Source organism: Teleopsis dalmanni, chromosome 2, assembly GCF_002237135.1.
Source record: "Teleopsis dalmanni isolate 2A chromosome 2, ASM223713v2, whole genome shotgun sequence".
NCBI classification, from domain to species: domain Eukaryota; kingdom Metazoa; phylum Arthropoda; class Insecta; order Diptera; family Diopsidae; genus Teleopsis; species Teleopsis dalmanni.
The window spans coordinates 179,940,478-179,962,676 of NC_051847.1; the positions used below are offsets into that span (position 1 = coordinate 179,940,478).

Genomic DNA, 22,199 nt, shown 5'->3' on the forward strand with positions numbered 1-22,199 from the left:
CAATTATATATAATTTATAAATTACTTTCACCCAGATAGAAAGCTTTTCTTTCGCGTATTACCTGACAAAACTCTCGCTCTTAAATCCAAAAATTGCATCTGCAGTAAATTATAATTTTCAAAAATTTATGAAAGTCTTATCGATTTTGATCCCGAAGTTGAAATTTCGCTTACAAGCTCTGCTAAATTTCAGAAAGAACTCGATTTGCAAGACTCGATGATTTCCATGGTTTTCTCCAAATCTACAGAAATATCTGCACTGAAGAGAACAATGTCGAAATTCAATTTAAAGACCAAAGCGATGTTATAGACACAAGTTCAGAAGAAGAATGTAATAAGAAATAAGTGAGCCCAAAATATCATACAATAAGTTGTTAAAACTTAAACTTTATTTAAAATATCATTTGGGTGCAATTTAAACATAATATCTTGTACTCCCTCCTATAATCGGGCAATTCACATGACCGGACAACAACACTGCGACTCTTTCACAGTACATTATTGGAACAAATGATTTAATAGTTCAGTTCGTTATTCTTAGTTTACTTTTAATTATTTTTCTGTGTATGAGATTTCACATATCACATGTCATTATAATATTTAACCATTTTCCACAAAGTAGTTTATTTAGTTCCATCCTAGTTCCATCCTTTAAGCAGCAGATATACCAACTTTGCTCAAAAGACATGATATGATAGTCTAATTTGCTGACGAGATGTTGAGATGGCTCAGAATAATTTACAAATTCTAATAAATATGGTAACCAAATAGTTAACAAAATGTGACACACAAATAAATGCAAAAAAAAAACAATACAAGTCACCTACAAAAATAAAAGTAAATAAAAAGGTCATTAAAGATTAATAAATCAATTCATATTGACACGAAAGCTAAATATCTGGGAGCAACAATAGATTAAAAATTTAAATTAAAAGACCACAGGTTAGGTTAGATTAAAGTGATGGTTTTACACGCGAATTGAACTCGTGCCCTGCCAAATTTGAAGCTCAGAGTCAGTGTTTATTAGCCAAATAACCCAAAGCCGTACTTTTTTATATTCGCCATTTTTCTGGAGTTTTGTTAATTTGCTGTGAAAGTTTTATTAACAAATAGAATAATTATAGAGTAATAATAGCTATAGAATAATTGAATTAATTAATTTTATTTTTATTTTTAATTATTAAATTTCATATTATTTTAACAATTAGTTAAATTATTACAACCATATAATTGGTGTTTCAAATATTCCTGCTGATATTTGGCCAAAAACCGGTGTTTTTTACCTAAACCATATAATTGGTGTTTCAAATATTCCTGCTGGTATCTGTAGTAGATGTGCCTGTAAAAATTATGATTTGTCTGCTGAATGCGAAAATATATATACGCAGACACTTTTTAAAATAAATAAAAAAACTATAATATTATGATGTTAAAATATAAATAATTAAAAAAATTAATGAGGGGACTAATTGGTCATATAATAAAAATTAAAAAAACTATAATTTATTATTTATATTGAAACAAATTATTTTGTTAAGATATTTTCCAATATTTCGACTATCTTCGATAGTCATAATTTATTAAATACCATACACATACTTGTAGAAACATGACTATAATTTATATTCTTTTATTTTATATTAACGCTTATTACGACCATCGGTTTGAACGAGTGAATTGTCAGTACTTCTTAACATACGTATACTACTTTGAGAAATTGCACAAAGCCAGGCTTTGAGAAGACTTTTCAAAGTTCCTTGGTACATTAGGACGAATGACATACTCAGGGACCTCAAGATTGATCCCATCAAAAAATACATAAAGGATAGAGCCCTGAAGTTATTTGCGAAATCTGACAGACTTACTAACACCGCGTTATCAAATCTCAGAATGGTCAATTATTGCCTAGTTTAATGAAGTGATAAACAATAATCCAGTCAAGGCGCAAAGAGGGGTTTTGTAGAAACCTTGCAGTTAATAGAGAGTAAAAGTGCTCAGGTGCACTGACTCAACTCAACTAGCCTCAACATATATATAAATTTCTTAAATAATTTATGAATAATTTACTTAAATTAATAAACAAAAAATGTATATTATTTAGTATTATTTTATAATCACATTCATAACTTAATTATTAATTATTTCCTTATCAACTATTTGTACTAATTAAATATTTTGTACACCATTTCAGTTAAGCGAGGACATTGGATATGTATTATATTCCGCCCTGGGTTCGTTTTATATACCCAGTTGCATTATGGTTTTTGTTTATATACGAATTTATTTTGCTGCGAAAGCTCGAGCGAGAAGAGGCATTAAGAAGCATCCGCGAAAAACAAACAACGAACAGGTGAGTTCTGCAAAATTTGCTAATAGCTTGAAAATTTTAATACTTTTGCATTCTAAACAAGAACTAATTTAATTAGTAGTAGAACAATACCCCTTAGTGTCTGTAGCATCTGAAGGATACGCTGATGCAGCATTTGCAACAACTCATGCTGATAGCTGCAAAAATAATAAACGCAACTGCAACGACTGCAACGACTACAACGACTGCAACGACTATAAACGACTGCAACAATAATGAAAGAGCTCTAAGCAATAATTGCAGTTGCATGAAATTTAAGTAAAACTGCGAGCTTTTCATTACATTAACAAAATGTCAAGTGTAGTATTTCGGGTTTACCCTACTGCATTTCCAATATTTTCCTTTATATTTTGGTGTAATAATTAATATTGAGTTGTGCTGATCACAGCCAAAAGCAACATTAAACACTTCAAACTGCAAGCATTTATTCATGTATGTTTTCCGGGAGAAAGGGAGAAAGAAAGATAGTTGAGTGGCAGTGCAAAGCAATTACAAAATGCAATTCCAACTTAGTGCATGTCAGTGTTCTCGACTATGACTTATACAAAGTCGTTGCACATTTCATTGAGTGATTTGGAAGTGCAGCACTACATTTGAAAAAAATAAAAATATTTAAACGCATCTTCAGCAAATACCACTCATCAAACTCAACTTCTCTAGTTTTGGAAAATTTACTATATTGACGATACTGCACAAAGTGATAGTTTACTTACATTCTATCTCTTGCATTGAATACTAAAATACTGTATAATTTGTTTTACTTACAATGCAAAAAGAAAAAAGACTGCATTTCCAACTGCAGACAGTATTTGAAAAGCAGCTTTTACAATAGATGAACGGCATTGGAAACTGAAATATGCAACAGAGCACAGAAAAAAGTTGATGAGCCGTACAAAGACAGCGCTTAAATATCGGTACGATATTTACTTCGAACAAAAAAAACTAACTTTGTAAACTAAAAATTCAATAGTGAGCTTGCATTCAAAAAAATTAAGTTGAACCCCTCCATTTGAGAATCAAAAAATTATTTTCATTTCACTTGTAATCAATGCAGTCTGAAATGCAACAATGTTTGCAGAAGAAAAAAATTCCCATTTCACTATACGAATGTGTCAATAAAACTGTGAAAATTGTGCTGAACATCAGGAACTTTGCGAATGGAGAGGGCAAAATAGTGCTGAATATCAGGAAGTTTGCCAACGGAAAATATCAATGTGCCTTTAAAAAAAATTTCCAATTGTATGTTTGCCATAACTGTTGAAAATTGTTAAACATTTTAATATTTAACAAGTGGATAAAATCGCATTTCACTTCTTTGATACTTTTTATCTGTACTTTAAATGCATCAAAGCCAACGCATGAGGCATTAATCCTATGGACCATTTTTTTACAAATGATTTATAAAACCCACAGAGCACTCATAGCGTGAAGATTTAGTGTAGTATGAAACCCATTTCGATAATTTCGGTTCCTTTTGTTAAGCGGAGAACATTGGGATGTAGTGAACAATATTAGAAATTCCCCTGAAGAAGGAAAAAACAAATTTGCCGAAGTACGTACAAGAATATACAAAAAAATACGATCGAAATAAAAGTTAAAATCCTAAAAAACAAAACCGACTTTAAGCAGTTGATATATAAGCTTATTACAATGTCGGACTTGAGAACTTTATGTCTGCATTATGACAGAGAGAAGAAGAAGTCTCAAATTGTTTACGTGATTCTCTGCCTTGATGGCTCAACATCACGGTGCTCTTAACATACGTATTAATATAAAGCGTCAATCAACGCCCCATTGGAATAGCCTTCCATATTCCGTCGGTACCAATCAAAAAATTCATGTAAGTCATAACTTTCACCTTGGTGACATGCGAAGCCTACCTAAAACCTCTGCCACAATTTGGGCTGTAGCACCCGGTATGAAACGCACTCCACGGCGAATGAATGACAATCCTCAAATCATTCTTCAGTGCGGACCACTGACCCCCGTAGTACCAGATCGGATCAACTCTGGTCAGATGTCACAAATTGCCGACTCAACTCACTACCATTTACACTTTCTACATAAGTGTCAGACTGGCAATGGGGGATTTTGGTCACCTCTTACGGCTGGCAATCCGAACAGCACGAGTATTCTTATCCCCTCTCCACAGGGAATCATGAGAAAGAGAGTTGGACAAAAACATACAAAATGTTTCCAAGAATCATCGTCTCAAGGTGTTTTAAACAAAGTGGACATAAGTTGTTCTCAGCACGGCCGACTCAAGTAGTGCTTGGAACACGTGGCATGAGCGAAGACCGAATCAATTAGCAAAATACAATTCTTTCAATTCAGCATTACTTATTTCATTTAGATCTGGATATTAACATTTTATAAATTACAAAGTGGCAAATATTCTGTGTACATCCGACAATGTAAAAGTCCATAATGTTTTCAAAATACGATTAGTAGATAGAATTGACAAACCGCAATTATATTTTGGTTGAAATATGTTGTTAATGCATATAGCTCTTCAATATAATTTTTACTGAAATTATTGAATAAAGCCAGATTATTTTTTTCTCTATTACAACTATTAAATATATTCATAAAATAAATTTTTAATGTCATTTTTTTCTTGCCGAAAGTGACGCGTCTTATGACGAAAAGAAACTATTTAAATGTTAGAAGGGTTTGAATAGAAATTAAAAGACAACAACAAAAATGTGCATTTTATTCTTAACATTTATAATAGAAATTTTTTCTTATTTATTTTAAAATAGACTGTCTAGTTATTTGAATATGTTACTCATAGTTACAATAAATTCAATACATTCTGGGCTTACCCCACATAATTTTAGGAAGACTAACTGTAAGAAATAATATAAAAACTTGATGACACTTACAAAGTTAGTCCATTTAACAGTAAGCTTACATATCTTTTTAAATGGAAATTTTATTCGTATTGAAAAATACATTAAAAACAGAAATCCGATAATTTAACTCTAAATCTCATAGACAATAGCTAGTCTGAGGAAATATTTCAGGTCACAGATCTACCAAGTTGAACTCTTGTAATTGTCCTTTATCAAAAAGTTCGATACTTGTTGTAAAATAGATTACTAATACTGTATGTGATGTAGTCAATTATAACACAAAAAAAATACATGATTTCGCATAAATAATATATATACCGATTTTTAACATATTTAAAGAGTTTAAACCTAGTCAACTGGGATAGTTTATTTATTTAAGTCAAAATTATTATTATGAAACATATTTAAATTCTTTTTTTTTCTGAATTTATTACTATACTTGATATAATTAGTTACAAAATTATAAGTAAAAAAAAGTAAAGTAAAGTAGATATCATGTTTGCACGATTCAAAAAGTTACCAAAATCCTCTAATACTCGTCACTCAAAATCGAATATAAAAAAGCAAAAAAAATGGAGGCAAGAATTTATGAGAAACTACGTGAAAAATTCTTTACAAAGTGTCTATGATGGGCAGCCAGCCTATAGTAGTTCCACCTCAGTAGTACAAGAAAATATAATTAGATTTATTCCTACATATAATTGTCAACCGTCTTTCGTTCCGATTATACAACATGACTTTCATCCTAATAAAACCAATATATTGACAAAGAAACATATCACAACTCCGCACTGTGCTGCAATCACTGAAAATTTTACTCAAGGAGCTGCAGTAAAAAATGTTGCTAAAAATGTTCCATATAAAAATTTTGCCGAAAAGCCCAATGTTAAGAATCCTAACGAAGTAATTGATATCAACAAATCATTGAATCACACCGACAAATGTCCTTTGTGCAAGCAAAAAGATCTGCTTTCAAGTTCTAATACAAAACGTTTAAAAGAGTTGGAAAAAGAAATGTTCACTGTACGTTATCAGTTAGAGGATTTAGTCAAACAATTAAAGGATGAGAACTTAACCATGGACCTACTAGAGAAGTTAGTTCCTATGCATACGCCCGATTCTGTTGAAACTCATATGCCATCAGTTTGTCGATCTTATAACTCAGGAGCAACAAATCCTTTATGTAGTCTCTCTAAACCACATAATGTGATTTTTAAAAAACGAACACCCTTGAAAAAGGAATCATTTGGCAATGTTGAGACTTTGGTACTTCCAAATGACACCAAAGAGAAAATGATGATGCAGGAACTCAAGCAGAAAATTAGAGATAACTTTATAAGCAAAAAAATAATCAATTATAATAAACCTGAAAAGAATTCAACTGATATATTAACTGCAGCTTCTTCAAATTGCAAATCATCAGTTAAATTTGTTAAGCCATGTCATAGTAAGAACAGTGGAGGAAAGTGTTTTGGAACCAGCAACACTAATGCGTACAATAGTCAGGATAATAAAAATGAATTAACATCAGGAGTGGCTTTACGCAACAGATCAACTGTTAACACCTTAAACTTACAATATTGTAATCCAAAGTTTAAAACTGATTCCGAAACTACCAATAGTTCAGGTATTAAACAAACTCGAGACAGCTTTCTTAAAAATACAACTACAAGTAACAGTTTAAATATTAAAAAAATTCTTCAAGATAATCTTGAAGACAGCACTTCAAGAAAATCTCTTAAGTTTTTCATTCCACACCATTGTATTAAAATCAAAAGTGAGCCACAAGCGAATATTAAAAGTAATTCGGATGAAATTAAAAAGGATATGACTGAATCAAGCAGGACAACAAAGATCACATCATCAACCAAAGTCTCAGTAGAACTAAAAAAATCTAAAAATATCGTTGATATTCAAAACACATTAAATCGGGATATGAGCCGGAAATCTTCAACTAAAACATCAACTGTAGCTACATTTGAACCTTTAACATCATCAAAAATTTCAACAACACATGAATATACATTTAGTGACATTACACATCCTGATAGAAGTCACGAGACTAATTCTACACTTCCTGATAGAAGTCACGAGACTAATTCTAATCATAAATATTCACCACATTTGTTGGATAATGGAAAACTAAACATTCATTCGGAATACACAGATGATACAACATGTTTTGATGGAAATGATGAATATTTAGAGCCGTTGAAAATTGAAAATAAAAGAAACCACTTATTACCAAGTAAAACTTCGAAGGAATCCAACATGAATATTAAAAATTATGTGGAAGCCAGAGACAGACAAATAACTTCTAGAAATAAACAAAGTGAATCTGAGTATTCCAATACAAAGATTAATGTATTATCGAACAGCAGAACGGGTTTATATAAAAGACATAAATGCATAACTGATGTATTTGATATGGAGTTTATTAATAAACCCACATTAGTGCCATATGACTGCACCGAAGATGATGATTATGAAGATAATTATTTTGCTAGCACTATACTTAGTTCAGATGATAGTGAGATATCTGTTAGTGAAGAGGGGATGAACAAGAACATGAGCAGTGCATTATCGAAGGAGACTTTGAATCAAAGTTATAGAAGGAATGAAAACAGCTTAAGCAAGAGAAGAACTAGCAGTAGATCTAATGAAAGCTTACACAATTTAAGTGCTCAAAAGCCAAAGAATGTTCGTAGTTCAGATGAAAGTCGAATATGCATTTCAGAAAAACTAACCTCGGCATTAACCAGTGAAAAATCAACAAATTCATGGAAGTCTGTTCCATCTAAAAACCATTCCATATTAAATGAAAGTCAACAGAACTTAAATGATTTAGGTCCCGAAAATGCGGTCAGCTGTTTGAATGAGACACAAACAGCTATTAGTACACAAGATCTCGAAAAGGTTGCAAGCGAATGTCACATTGATCTGAACGAAAGTTTGCAGAGCTCCAATACATTGATAGCAGAGAACACATCAAGCAATACTATGTTTAACGATGTATTAAGCAAATATTTTCAGGATGAATCAAGTGATTCTGAAACTAATTATTTAAACACAAATAATTGTGAGAGAGATAATCACTCACTTGAGCTAGCAACGAAGCAGTTAGCATCATCTCAGCAAGAAAATGCGCTTAAGAGTTCCGAGCCTACAACAGATTTTCTTACTGACAGCAGTACTGAGCAATATCGCGCTGCATTCAATTACAAATTAGAAGGTACCATTACAGAACAATACCCTGATTCTTATATTGATGACGGTTTACCAAATGATCCACAAAAAATAGTTGAGAAATTAAAAAGCTATATAATCAAAGCACTAGGAGAAGAAGAAGCTAGTAGCTTCTTCAAAACAACTTCAGAGCAGTATGATTCTGATTTTAGTGACGATTATCTTACCTATAATTATGACTACAAGTCCAGAAAACAGAAACAAACATTTAAACGATTTGGCAGGCATGAGTTAAATGCGAAAATATCCGATAAAGGTTCCGACGGTACAGCGCAGTCAACAATAGTAAGCACACCATCTTTAAGCCAATCACAGAATTGTGTAAGTAGTAATGTAGACGAAAAAGGAACAGAAAAGACTTCAGTTCTTCAATTTAAACAACATGGCAAAAATCCTGATTTAAGAAATACTTCGTCTAATAATAATAGCCTTAAAGCAGATAGCAATCAGCATTTAACTAAGCAATCAATGAAAACTTCGTCAAAGTGTGGTATTCAAAAAGGCAAATCTCAAAGTAAAACTAATAAATCAGCCGTGACGAAACCACCATTTCGCACTTCATATAAATATTGATCCTCTCTAGGAGTGGTACTGATTTTTAATATCATTTCCACAGTACGGTTTGAGATAACGTTTGTTTGGCATTACCTATTTTGATGTACAAAACAATATTTATATTTTATTAATAATCACAATGCTTTTCTAAATATGAGCATATTTTTATAAAATTTTTAAGTAACAAATAAAGTAAATTTTGTTTTAAAACGCAATAAGTCAACATATTTAAAAATATTTATAATAATTGCTCAGAAGTATCATCAAGCCTATCAGCATTAAAAAATAATAATTCTTCTTATAATTCAATCTCTTCTTTGCGCAAGAAGTGCATAAGAGTACTTCTGGATAGGATACATGACACACACCCTGATTGCAAATCCGCATTTTAAGATGTATTTCTAAATAGTTTTGCGTGTTAAAAAAATGTTTTTGTATGAAATAAAGCACAAAAAGATCATTCGTGGTCTCAATGTTCCGGTCTATGAGGTCCTGTACTCCCTTTATTTTTGTATTTATACAAACATTTTACTAATTACTCCTTATTAAGAGCCTAAGAGCCTAATGGAATCTATAATTATTTATGTATATTACTGAGTACCCGCCAATTTCTTTTATTATACACTACATATAATACTACATAATGTTCTTACTGCACAAAAGGAAAACTCTTCAAATTTAAGCAAAATAAATGGAAGTATCCCAAATAGTGGTATTATAGAAGTCTATTCTAAGCTTCACCGTTTCAATAATTATAATCTTATATTCGTATAAGATTTGCTCTTCATGTTCAGATCGCACGTTGAATACTATTTATAATCACAACTATATCTTATTTCGACAATATCGGCTATATTACTGGAATTATGTTGAGGATTTTTATAGTTAGACAACTGCGCACTTTTACTCCTTCTTAGCTGGAGAGTCCCTCCCTTCTCTTTGACTTATTTCTCTGTTTCTCACCCGCTTCGCTGATTATTCGATAATCTAAGATCTGCATACCGCTCCGATAGTGCTATGTATGGCAGCCTGTTAGTTATCGTGTATAGCTTCAAGATTCTATCCCTTATGTATTTTTTGACCGGATCTATTCTGAGGTCTCTTTGGAGAGTCTTCGGAGAGCAATTTATGGCTTCTAGATAATAGAGTTGGCAGCTTTGCTATATGCGAAACACCCGCAGAGCTTTGCCGGTCTGATTATTTCGCTGTAGATCAATTTTGTGTTCTTAGCGTTAAGGTTATTGTGTTTAAAAAGTGGACGTAAGCAATGCAGTGTTTTCGCACAACTACTTCTTTTGTCTTGTAAGTCTACTGATGACTCTTTAAATGAAATCAATTTATTCATACTCACAAGGTTTCGCGTTCAACCTACCGACTACATTCATATTAAACCCGTGCGTTTAAGTCTCTCTCTGTCTTTCTTGCTGGTACTGTCATAACTTTTATTGAACTATAAAGTTAATTATTCATATAAAATCCACTTATTTGAGTGCTGGTACTGATGCAACCGCCAATGCACTGCAAAGTTACTTATTCATACTAATTCCACCAGTTGGATACTTTTTCCATCTTGTTAGTACTGACGCAATCTTCATGCAACTGCAGAGTAACTTATTCATACTAATTCCACTTGTTGGTGTCTTCCTCCATCTTACTGGTACTGATGCAACTTTCATGCAATGTTATTTATTTCTTCACTATCGACTTCCTTTTCACCATTTGAGTTCTTGTGTACTGGTTAAAGTCAAGTCCATATGTGCGTCATGTTAAGTTTACTTCTGGAATGCAAGTACACAAAAGTAAAGTATTGTGTTATTGAAAAAAATATAATTAAATAAATATTTAATAATTAATTCGTAATAAAAGTACGCATGTGTATGGTATTTGAGCTCCAGCAATGCCGAATCTGACTTTTTTTTTCATAAATATAAACCGATTTACTTCCCGTTAGTAATGAACCAATAACTTTTGGTTTGGAATTGAAATTAATTTCACAAATATATTTTATCTGAGTGCATATGAAAAATATTGTAATTACAAATAAACTTAAGCAAAGATATTTTTAATTAATGCAAATATTAAAATTGTTTGAATTTCTTTAATCGTTCGATCGAACCTCATCCGACTAAAGCAAATAATTTATTTATTAAAAATCGGCAAAAAATGAAAGCAAAAATTTTTAATTTAAAAGATATATGAAAAAATTGGTGCGGTGGCTGCGCATTCCACAAACTACCAAAATAAATAATAATAACGACGACAACGCGATTTAATGGATTTCAAATGGAACCAAAATGGAAACCAAATTACTTAAAAAAATGAGAAAATGCGAAAACAAGCATTTTACGTGAATTACATGCCTCGAATTGTAGGATTCATTAATAATCCGCGAAGCAAGCAGCTCAAAAGGAACGATTTTGTATGTGATGAAAAAAAATTATCGAATTGGAAAAATTTCCAATTACAATTACAATATTTTCTTACTGACGTATTATATTATGGATGTGTGATGTGTGATTTACCCATACACTCACTCGGGTTTTGTATGTGTAGGAACTTGCATGCACGGCATGGAGGACGCCTTGCCGTCTGACAAAGTCAGCGGATGTATCGATGAAATACGTGCTTCATTTTTCAATATTTTTAAGAGCAAATGGGATTTGCATGTAAATAATTGCAAAAAAGCAAAAGAACCAAAATAAAAATTAAACAAAAAACAAAAAACAAAGCAACAAAAAAAAGTACATGCCAAAGTAATGAAAAAGCAGAATAAATAAGCAACAGAAGTTTTTTTTTTTTGAACAAAAATAAAATCGAAAAAGAATCGCTTATGTTCATTAAGGACATTTATCTCCTCTCCTCTCCTCTCCTCTCCTCACTGTGCATAGAAGCAAAAACTCGCTTTTGACTTTTCAACCAAAAAGAGAGAGGAAAATTAAATATTGTTTTTGTTGTTGTTGTTGTTGCAAAAATGTTTTATTATTATTATTAACATATCTTTCCCATTTGCTTTTACTTTTGATTAAACCAAACCTTTTTTTCTTTATTATTATTACAGGTGACAAGTTTTACCACAAAAAAAGGTACAATTCCTATGCCATCCTCTAGTGGTGTCTCATTGCAGCTGCATCAACAACGTCAAATAGCTACGATAGAAACACCACCAGCTAGTGCCGGCATGCCAATGCAGATACCGACTGTTACCTGCGACTTGGCATCTGACATATCAACATCAGAAGCGGGCGAAGCTGATCCACATCCTTTAGTCTATTCGAATGGTAATTCGGGTGTGCCAACATCAAATGCAGTGGGGATGCTGTCAACAGAAACGCCCAATTGTAATAAGGAAACACTTAAGGTCAGTACTATAGCAAGTGTGCGTGGTGCATTAAATGTACCAGTGCCGCCATCTATGGCAGTTGAAGCTGCAACAGCAGCAACTGGCGCTTTAACAACAAACAACAATAACAACGGTAGTCCAGCGACAACAATTACGTCTGGTCTGGCGCCGACATCAGCGACGACAACGTCGCTCTCACCGAATGAGTTACGTGTCTCACCGATTGCAGGTCGTTGTCGTGCCCTCTCAGTGGGCATTGATACTGACATGGTCAGCGAATTCGATCCATCCAGTTCGGATTCAGGTGTGGTCAGTCGCTGTGCAGTGGTTAAACCACTGAAATTTAGACTGTGCCAACCGATATTCGGTCGCAAATCAAATCAACAACGACGCAATGAAGCGAAAACAGCAGCCACTGTTAAAACGCTTAAACCCTCCGAAATAACTAAAACCGAACTTGAACCCGCCATACCGAAAGTTCAAAAGCCACGTGATCCTGAAAAGGAGAAACGACGTATTGCGCGTAAAAAAGAAAAGCGTGCCACACTTATTTTAGGTCTGATAATGGGTAGCTTTATAGCCTGTTGGCTTCCATTTTTCTTCTTGTACATATTAATGCCAGCCTGTACTAGTCATTGTAATATACCCGAGTCGGCATTTGCTATTGCATTCTGGTTGGGCTATATGAATTCCGCCTTGAATCCGGCCATTTATACTATATTCAATAAGGACTTTCGGCGCGCTTTTCGGCGTATACTTTTCAAGTGATGTTTGGCTTATGTGTGCTGTTATCGGTGCGTTCATGCGAGCATTGAGAAGGCAACGGAACGTGCCATGGGCAGCACACCCATGGGTTACGGCATGTATCATTACAGGCGATAGATTTGGTTATTTGCAGTTAATTGCAGTGCTTAGCAGTGCAACGAATCTTTCAACTCTTTTCTTAGACTTCTTAAATTTTGAGAAAATTTATATTATTCCATCACTTTTTGATAGGACGTACTAGATAAGTGACATATGACATTGTACATATAATAGATAGTACTGTATTGTAGGCATTGTAGGCTTAAAATGATTTAAATATATTTTAGTTATGATATTATTTTAATTATTGCATTAATTTAGAAAATGCTTTTATTTTTAAAAGTACTTTTTAATTTTTTTAATTATTTTAGAAAAAAATTGAAGCTCATTTAAAAAGCAAAAAATGGCTGTGAATTTGGTGAGTTGCTTTTACTTTTTTTTTTGTTTTTTGCTTTTTGGTTTAATGGTAATTGCTGTTTGGTTACTATTGGTATATATCAAATTAAATTATTTGTATATATGGTATTATTTCTATAAAATATATTTTGTAATTTTCAATACAAAGCTTACAATTCACAAGTATGGAATTAACACATAACTTCTGAGAAATATGAACCAAGACCATGACTTCTAATCTACAAACCAGAAAATTACTTATTTCTCCTTAAAATGGTTTTATTTTTTTAAAAACGATGTGAAGCGAGATATCAGAATAGAATATTTGAAGATACTCGATTTTATAACTTAATTTATTTGTTTTTTAATTAAACTTTAACATAAAAAGCTTATATATGCAAAATAATGCAATTCTTGTTAAAAAAATTTTATCTGCATATATGTCTATATATATATTTACATATATCTACATCTGTCGCTGTGATCTGGCAACACTGAAGTTTTATGTGTCATTTTAAATAGAGAAAAATATATTATATTTAATTTATTTTACTAAATAATTAATTTTAACATAAATTGTAACTTAACGTCAGTTATGACGGAAGTGACTATATATTTAATAGAATCCTCTCTACTAAATAATTATTTATAAAGAGAAACAACTATTGGGATTTTTATAAAACAGTTGATTAAATACAGAATATTAATAAAAGATCTATTTGTATTTACATATAACAACACCTACATAATAAATCGATCACTTATAATAATGCTAATATTTTTTACCATTTATATATTGAAAATATTTAATATTATTCACTTGCTTTCATGAGGCTGACTTACGTATTTATATTTATTTATATATGCATTAAATATGAAAAAAACAAACAAAAAAACATTCTTACTAAATGCTTTTCAAGATTTCTAGTTTATAATATATCTCTAATATAATATATCTCTTAGCAGAAGGTGAATTGGTTTTAATACCCGACGTGTATAGCTTATTCACCTTTTACTAAGAGTAGAGATATATTATAATCTAGAATTCTGGAAATCTGGAAACATTTATTTATTTATACCATAAGTATAACAATGATGAATTATAGAAAAATTTAGCGATCTCATTAAGATATTCCTTAAAGATATCAATTTGATAATGTAATTGCTAAGTGTTTAGGAACTTTTATAGTATTGAATATTGATTTCAACGTCCTGATTGCATCTCTGAGAAAAAGATGAAAGTGCATAATAGATTCTTTTTCACAGTCCAGTCAATAGCCGACGGATTGACAACGAATTAATATTATAGTAGAATTATTTAACAATTTATGAAAAGGTCTTCAAAAAGTAGTGAGATACAACAACAAAAATTCTTTTTTTATATTATTTTAATTAATTGAATTTTTGGCTGACAGCTGTTTCGAATATTGCCAAATACCTTTCATCAGTGGTCTTAGAAAGAATTCTTGTATTAAGTAATTCATAAATAATTTTTTAAGACTGCAAGTACCAGGAATCGAACTCGTGCCCTACCAAATTTGAAGCTCAGAGTCAGCGCTCCTTAACCAACTAACCCAAAGCCGTACTTGCTTCAATCACTCGTTAATTTTTGCTTAAAAATAAAATTAACAAACTTTTAAAAAATTAAAATATCTAAATTTTATTCATATTAAGTATCCTTAGGGAATATTAAGAATTAAAACTGGAGTAATCCATATGTTTTATTTCTTTTATTTCTGGAGAGTACATAGTATATGGAATGATTGTTCTATCTAAATTTTATTATTGTTTTTTTAAATTACTTTGCATTTTTATTAAAACTACTAAGAATCAACTTAGAACTAACAATAAGTTATCGCTGCTTGCAGTTGAGGACGAAAGAAAATAAATAATTAATTATCTTTAGCCAAAGCTTCATTCAATTTCATTTCGATGTCGTGCGTTATTTTTCAATAGCCGGTTTTGAATAGTTACTTTTGAGTCGCTGGGTTCAAATACTTTGGGTGAATATATGCATTTTAATGCGTTGAATTTTTGCTGTATATATAAATTTTTGGTTAATTAAATAATTAGTTAATTAGTTGTTTTATTTGCAATCGATAGATCTTAGTAGAAGAACTTAGTGTTTCTTCTATTTTTGTAAAAATAGCAGCGGAGATAAATTATCAAAAATAATTAGCGTAATAGATAAATGTAAGGAACAGAACTATCAAAATCTGGGTAACATCGACAAAAACTTAAATTAAAAACTTTTTGTGAAATGTTCTATAGACATTTGGTTTTTTAACGGATATTAGTATGTATTCGTATTTCTAAAACACTTCTTAGTTGAAAATAGATTTAATATATAATATTCCAGTGCCCTTCTCTTCGATCATATCGACACTAGGTGGAAAAAAATTTTCTAATCAAGAATTGTCTTATATTATTAATCTAGTTTAGGCAAACCGAATAGTGAGTGATATTAAATAGTCCAACAGGAATTTCAACTGAAATTTTTCTTCGCAGAAATCAGTGCCCTTCTCTTCGATCATATAAAAACTTGATGCCAAAAAAAATCGTCGTCATGCTCTAAGCAAAAATTGTATTTTATTGTTAATCTAATATAAGTAGTAGTGCAATTCGGATCGAAATATTTAATAGTCCAACAGAAACTTCAGTGCAAAATTTTTTTTTTCTGCTAAAATTTAAATACTTAGTCTTAAAAATTTTACTTTACATAAGCCATTTGCATTCAGCAAAATAAATAAAATATATAATATTCATAATATTATAAATATATATATATATATATGCATAAATCAACACAATGCATTCACAATAAAATGATCAATATTACAGGCAGTAGTATTTACTGTGTGTTTTTATATTGAATTTGTGTCACAATTTCAAAATTTCAATTAAACTCAGGCGAATGAATGAGACGATAACGACAATGGCACTGGGAAGCCAGTGAATTGCATGCCCGCAAATGCAACTGCACTGCATTTTCAATAAAAATTGCTGAAATGAGAAAATTTCAATACAAACTGACAAACATGGATTCAGATTCGGATTCGGATTCGCAGAATGTGTTTAAATGTTTTTGTATTTCAATTGTATTTTTGTATTTTGTATTTTGTATCTTAGTATTTTATTTTGAATTATTGTAATGTGCGATGACAGCACAGCACAAGTACGGGTACTAGTACTGGTATGTGTGGTTGCCAATGATGGATGTGTTTACTGCAATGGATATAACACAGAGAGGAACCACAGTAATAACACAAAAGCGACAACCGCTACAACCCATTTGCTGTCTAAATATACTTAAAAGCCGAGCCGAGTCGAGCCAAGCGTGTAGATGGGGGCGCTTGGGCACTGGGCGCTCCATTAAAATTGCAAGCATTGGAAATTGAATGCTGAATGGAAATGTGCACATTAAATTGTAACCACAAATCGAGGCCAATTGAATTGTGCTCACTGCTGCACCAAAATCATTTAGAGCAATTCTTGTTCTTGTTTATTTTTGTGTTTTTGTTTTTTTTTTCAGTTATATATGGTTTTTCGCTTTGTCCATCAACAACTCAACAACAGCCACAAATACAAATAAACATTGAATACAGGATAGAGTACAGAGTATAGAGTATAGAGGACAGAGGACAGAGAACACAGAACAGAAGAGGCTTAGTTTTACTCGAACCAGCAATTCAATTTGAAAAATGAACCTCTCCGGCAAATACTGGCAAATGTGTAGGCCTTTTATACGGGCGTACTTAATAGGCAATTTTAAACATTGACATTTCAAGACAATTTAGATAAAAGTGTTGAGATAAATACGTACACAGAGTAACGATAGTAATTAATTAAAATCTCTTTTATAGCTTTGTGCACAAAATTGATTGGTGTTAATAAATGTTAAAGAGATTAAACAGATTAGCTATTATGTACCAAATGATTTCCATTATTTAATGCCAAGTTCGACCCAGTCAAGTTGGACTCAGTCAACTACAAACTATACAAAATCAAACAACAAAAAAAAAATACTGTCATTATTTGGCAACAATAAGAAACGTGATGAATAATGGAATTCTGACTATGAATCTGCAAGTTTTTGTTCTTGTGCATTACCAGGCATGTTAGTCGGATTCATTTACATACTTTGGGGTTTACTTCACTTTTTACTCATAATGTTATGGTAATTATTTACAGCGATTTAAACTTAGCTATAGTTTTTGTTTTTAATGTAAATAAATTTTAATTAATTTCAGTTCATTTGTTTTAAATATCTGGGATTTATGAAGTCGTTAAGTTATTACGGGAAAAGGAAGAAATACTTCATTTGATATATTGAAGCTATTAATAATATGTATAAGTAACGAGAAATAACAAAAACATCATCATATTTAATGTTGCATGCGTATATGAATTTAATATTTCATATTAATAAATATTATATCATTTATGAATTTAAATATGAGTATAGCTTTTTCTCATTTTTTTTTTAACAATAAGTTTTAAAATTTTAAAAACTTATAACATTGCATTACAAATTATGCATACTATTTTATAAAATAATTTGTAAATTATTTTAAGGGATCTCTAAATATATAGCCAGTGTAAATGGGTATTTCTGAGCCTCTGAATAACTAGCCAGTGTAAATGGATATATCTGAGATTATTTTAAGTTATGATGTGAAAAATAAAATAAAATCACTAAAGTAAATTGAAGTTTCACAAAGACGTTCTTTTCAGCTTAAATCTAGTCTATGTACACGGTCGAAAATTTCAGCTTAAATTCTGAATTTTACGAACATTTTTAAGGCCTCTTCCGTGAGAATATACATTACCAAGAGTCTATTCCTGCTATGCTTGCTAACAGCACGTGGGTGGCCGACTTCTCATTCTCATCGCAGAATCTACAGTTTGCATCCGTACCCTGTTACTATTCCTGTGATGATTACAAGTTTTTCTTTTGATGAGTTCATACGATCCTGGTGTCTCTTATTGTTATATTCAGTATTATCTCAGTATCATCTAGACATATTATGCCAAAAATCTTTCTCAGTACTTTCCGTTCGTGGAATATAATTGGCATATTTCGTTTACTTTAAGTATCCATACTTCGCAGCCATACGTCAGGATTGATCTAATTAGGCATTTATATATACGAAGTTTTTGTTGTCTTGTTAAGATTTTAGATTTTAAAAGTTTTATATATATGTAGTTTGTTTTATTTGCTGCCTGAATCCCAACTTGTATATATTATTTATAACATAATATTTATATAAATAATTAATTAAATAAATAATAATTAGGTTTTCGAACAGAAGTGAAACAACAACAAAAATTTATTTTTTAAATTATTTTAATTAATTGAATTTTTGGCTGACCATACAGCTGTTTCGAGTATTGCCAAATACCCTTCATCAGTGGTCTTGGAAATAATTCTTATATTTAATTATTCGTAAATAATTATTTTTTTGAGACTGCAAGTACCAGGAATCGAACTCGGGTCCTGCCAAATATGAAGCTCAGAATCAGCGCACCTTAACCAACTGATCCAAAGCCGTACTTGACTTTTTATGTTCGCATATTTTTGCTGGAGTTTAATAATTAAATATTATATATAATTATAAATAATATGTATATTATTTTATTAATATTTATTTACATTTTATTTTATTTTTACGTTGGTTCTATTTAATTATAAATTTAATTTATGTTTAATAACGCATTCAATATTTTTTCCATCTTCGATTCTCAACTCCAAAAACTTAGTGCCTTAGTGTTTCTATATATACTAAGTGGTATTTATCACTGGATAGATTGGATATACGTACGAATGTAAACTGTAGATTCTATGAAGAGAATGAGGCGTCCCCTAAGCATGTGCTGTTAGAATGTTCTACGCTAATGCATACACGGAATGTATATTCTTACAGGCGAGGCAAAAAACTCTATAAAGTAGATTTCATACCACTTTTTATTGACGAAACAGGGCTTAAAGACCTACTCTAAGCCCAGAAGAGGGCACAATAGACCCGACGGTCGCAGTGCCCCATCCCGTAACAATAATAATAATAAGTGGTGTGTAAGTTTACTATTCACACAAACTTCGATAAAAAACGGAATAAGAATAAATATATAAACAAATTTTAAATATAAATATTTATTTCATTTCAATTTTAAGTGGTTTTTCGAACAGTTTGGAATAAAAGTAATAAAAATCCATCTAATCAAATTAAGCTTGCATTTATTAATTACTTTTCTGTGTCAAAAGTGAAGTCAAAAGCCAGAATGCAAACCCAAATATATGCTGAAGTGCACTCTAATTGTGGTCATAACACATTTAAGCAAATTCAAATGAATTCAGTTTTACTTGGGGGTCCCTTGCCTTTTCAACGCAAACATAGATTATGTTTGGCATATGCATAGCCAAGCATTGTCAACCACACGTATGACCCCAGAATATAATCTTCTCTGTTAAACCAAAGTAGTAAGTTTAAATAATGTGCATGCAGGATTCAGATGCACGACGACGTTAAATGCAATTCAATAGCAAATGCAACAAAAGTTTCAAAATAAAAAAAAATGTTTATATAAAAGTGGATTTACTTGTATAGCAAAAATAAAGAATAGCTACAAAATGCGATATTTGGTATATTAAAACCCAAAAAAAAGAGTAGTTAAGAGTAGGAAATGAAACGCTTAGCCAGGCTTATATGCAGCTACCACAGCCTTTACCTTTTCTGTTTATTTTGTTGGTTCCTGCCATTGAAACTGTTGCTCAATTTTGGATACTAACTGCAAATTTTGTTTAGGTTTTATGGTTTCATATATATTCTGTTATGCTTCTACCTTTTGCTTGTTGTTTTCTAAACTTTTTCCATTTTCATGTCAGATATGCCAAAAAATTCATTTCGAAAATAAATTCTTTTTATGGAAATTTCAGTTTTCCATATGCATAACGTGAAAACTTTGTATATTTTGCTAACTAAAAGAGTTTTAAACTATTTCCATTGCAAATAAATATAAAAATATGAAATATCGTTTTCCTTACATTTCTATAAATGTATAGTAAATATTTTTTTTTTTATTTTGAAATGCAAATAAAGCGATGTATACAATTTTTGCTGAATGTTGTGTAGTTGTATAGTTGTATATTAGTTGTAGTTTCAGTTAAAACACTTACTTAGAAATTTCACAAACATTTTTTACACTATTAGAATTGCTAAAAATTTTAAATTAATTTACTTTTATTATTCCTGCCAAGCATTATTTACTATTTACTATTTAATGTTTTTCTTTACATCAAATTTTTAAATTGATAAAAACATTTATGTTAAGTCCCTCAAAGTGTATAAAAATAAAAACAAACAAAGATTGAAATAAAGTCTCCTTATCCTTTGAGGATTATTGTGACACACCCACTTTAGTTCCATAGACGATTAGCAGTTAAGAATGTCATTATGTCCTTTGAAGAGATGTTGCCTAATTCCGTTATAAGTAGATAGACAGTTGATAAGCATCGAAGTCTGAGTCTGGCAAGACTATCACAGTGACACAGAATATGTTCTGCTGTGTCCTCTTCTTCGTAAGAAAGTCTGCAACTATCGTCTTTTGTAATACCTAGGTTCGATAGATGCTTATTTATCTCTGCAATGTCCAGTGAGAAAACCTTTGACAAGCCGCTTGCCATTTCTGTTCAGCATTAGAAGCTCCCTAGTTCTGGCTTTTGATCAATTCTCCATGAAATTTTTAGCTTTTCTGTAGGCTATTACATTATCCCAAGCAGTTTGAGCTGTTCTTTCCAGCCATTCATTACTTTTAAGTTTGAAAAAGCTCCATGAAGGACCACAGAATGGTTTTGGTTCAAAATAATATGAAGCCACAACTTTTCTGGACAGTTCATTGGCTTTCTCGTTTCCCTCAAATTCGCTGTGTCCTAGGATACATATTAAGTGAACCCAGTTCTTTCGGCAAGATCTTTGAGATGTTGAAGGCAATAAATCAAATGTACAACAATTATTTTATTAAATTCGGTTCATTGTTCTTTAAATTCCACCATTTGAGAACTTTGTAAAAAAAATGAAATGTCAATCAGATGTTGATAAATCTTATGTTGAAAAAAGATACGTTTGTGCTGTGCTAATCACTTTTAAGTGATTATTTTCCAACAATAACATTTATATTACTAAATTAGTTAATCATTAATTGATTTATTTTATTTTGTTTGATTATATTAATTAATTAATTAATTAATTATATTAATTACTATTATTTCTAATGTTCATTGGTTCACTTACCATATTTGAATAATTTAAATAAATAATTAATTGTAAAAAATGAAATTAATTAACTTATTTTAAATAATTTTTAATTTTCTTAAAAAATTTAAACAAATTTAAATCAACATTTAAATCATCATGAAGTTCCAAAAATCAATATAAAAGTTTATCAATATCAATTTGTAATGCTTAGTCCATTTTATTAACTAATTTTATTTTAATATTTCAACATAAATTTTCCAAACTTGTTCATAACTCAATGTAGCAGATTACTCATCTATATCCTGTCGAAGGATTATTAATACATTTCAGCAGATACCTGTGTGCACAGATGAGCCATTAAAATAATCTTTCAGTTGGTGTCA

The 22,199-nt window shown here is 31.0% G+C and overlaps 1 protein-coding gene across 1 annotated transcript; it reads left to right on the plus strand.

Moving 5' to 3' along the window:
- Positions 1-723: 723 nt before the first annotated feature.
- On the plus strand, positions 724-13,237 carry LOC119676289 (dopamine D2-like receptor). Its single transcript, XM_038087527.1, has 3 exons — positions 724-759; positions 2,192-2,350; positions 12,083-13,237. The coding sequence occupies exons 1-3, from the start codon at positions 724-726 to the stop codon at positions 13,130-13,132; spliced, it is 1,245 nt and encodes a 414-aa protein (XP_037943455.1). The 3' UTR covers positions 13,133-13,237.
- The last annotated feature ends 8,962 nt before the right edge of the window (positions 13,238-22,199 follow it).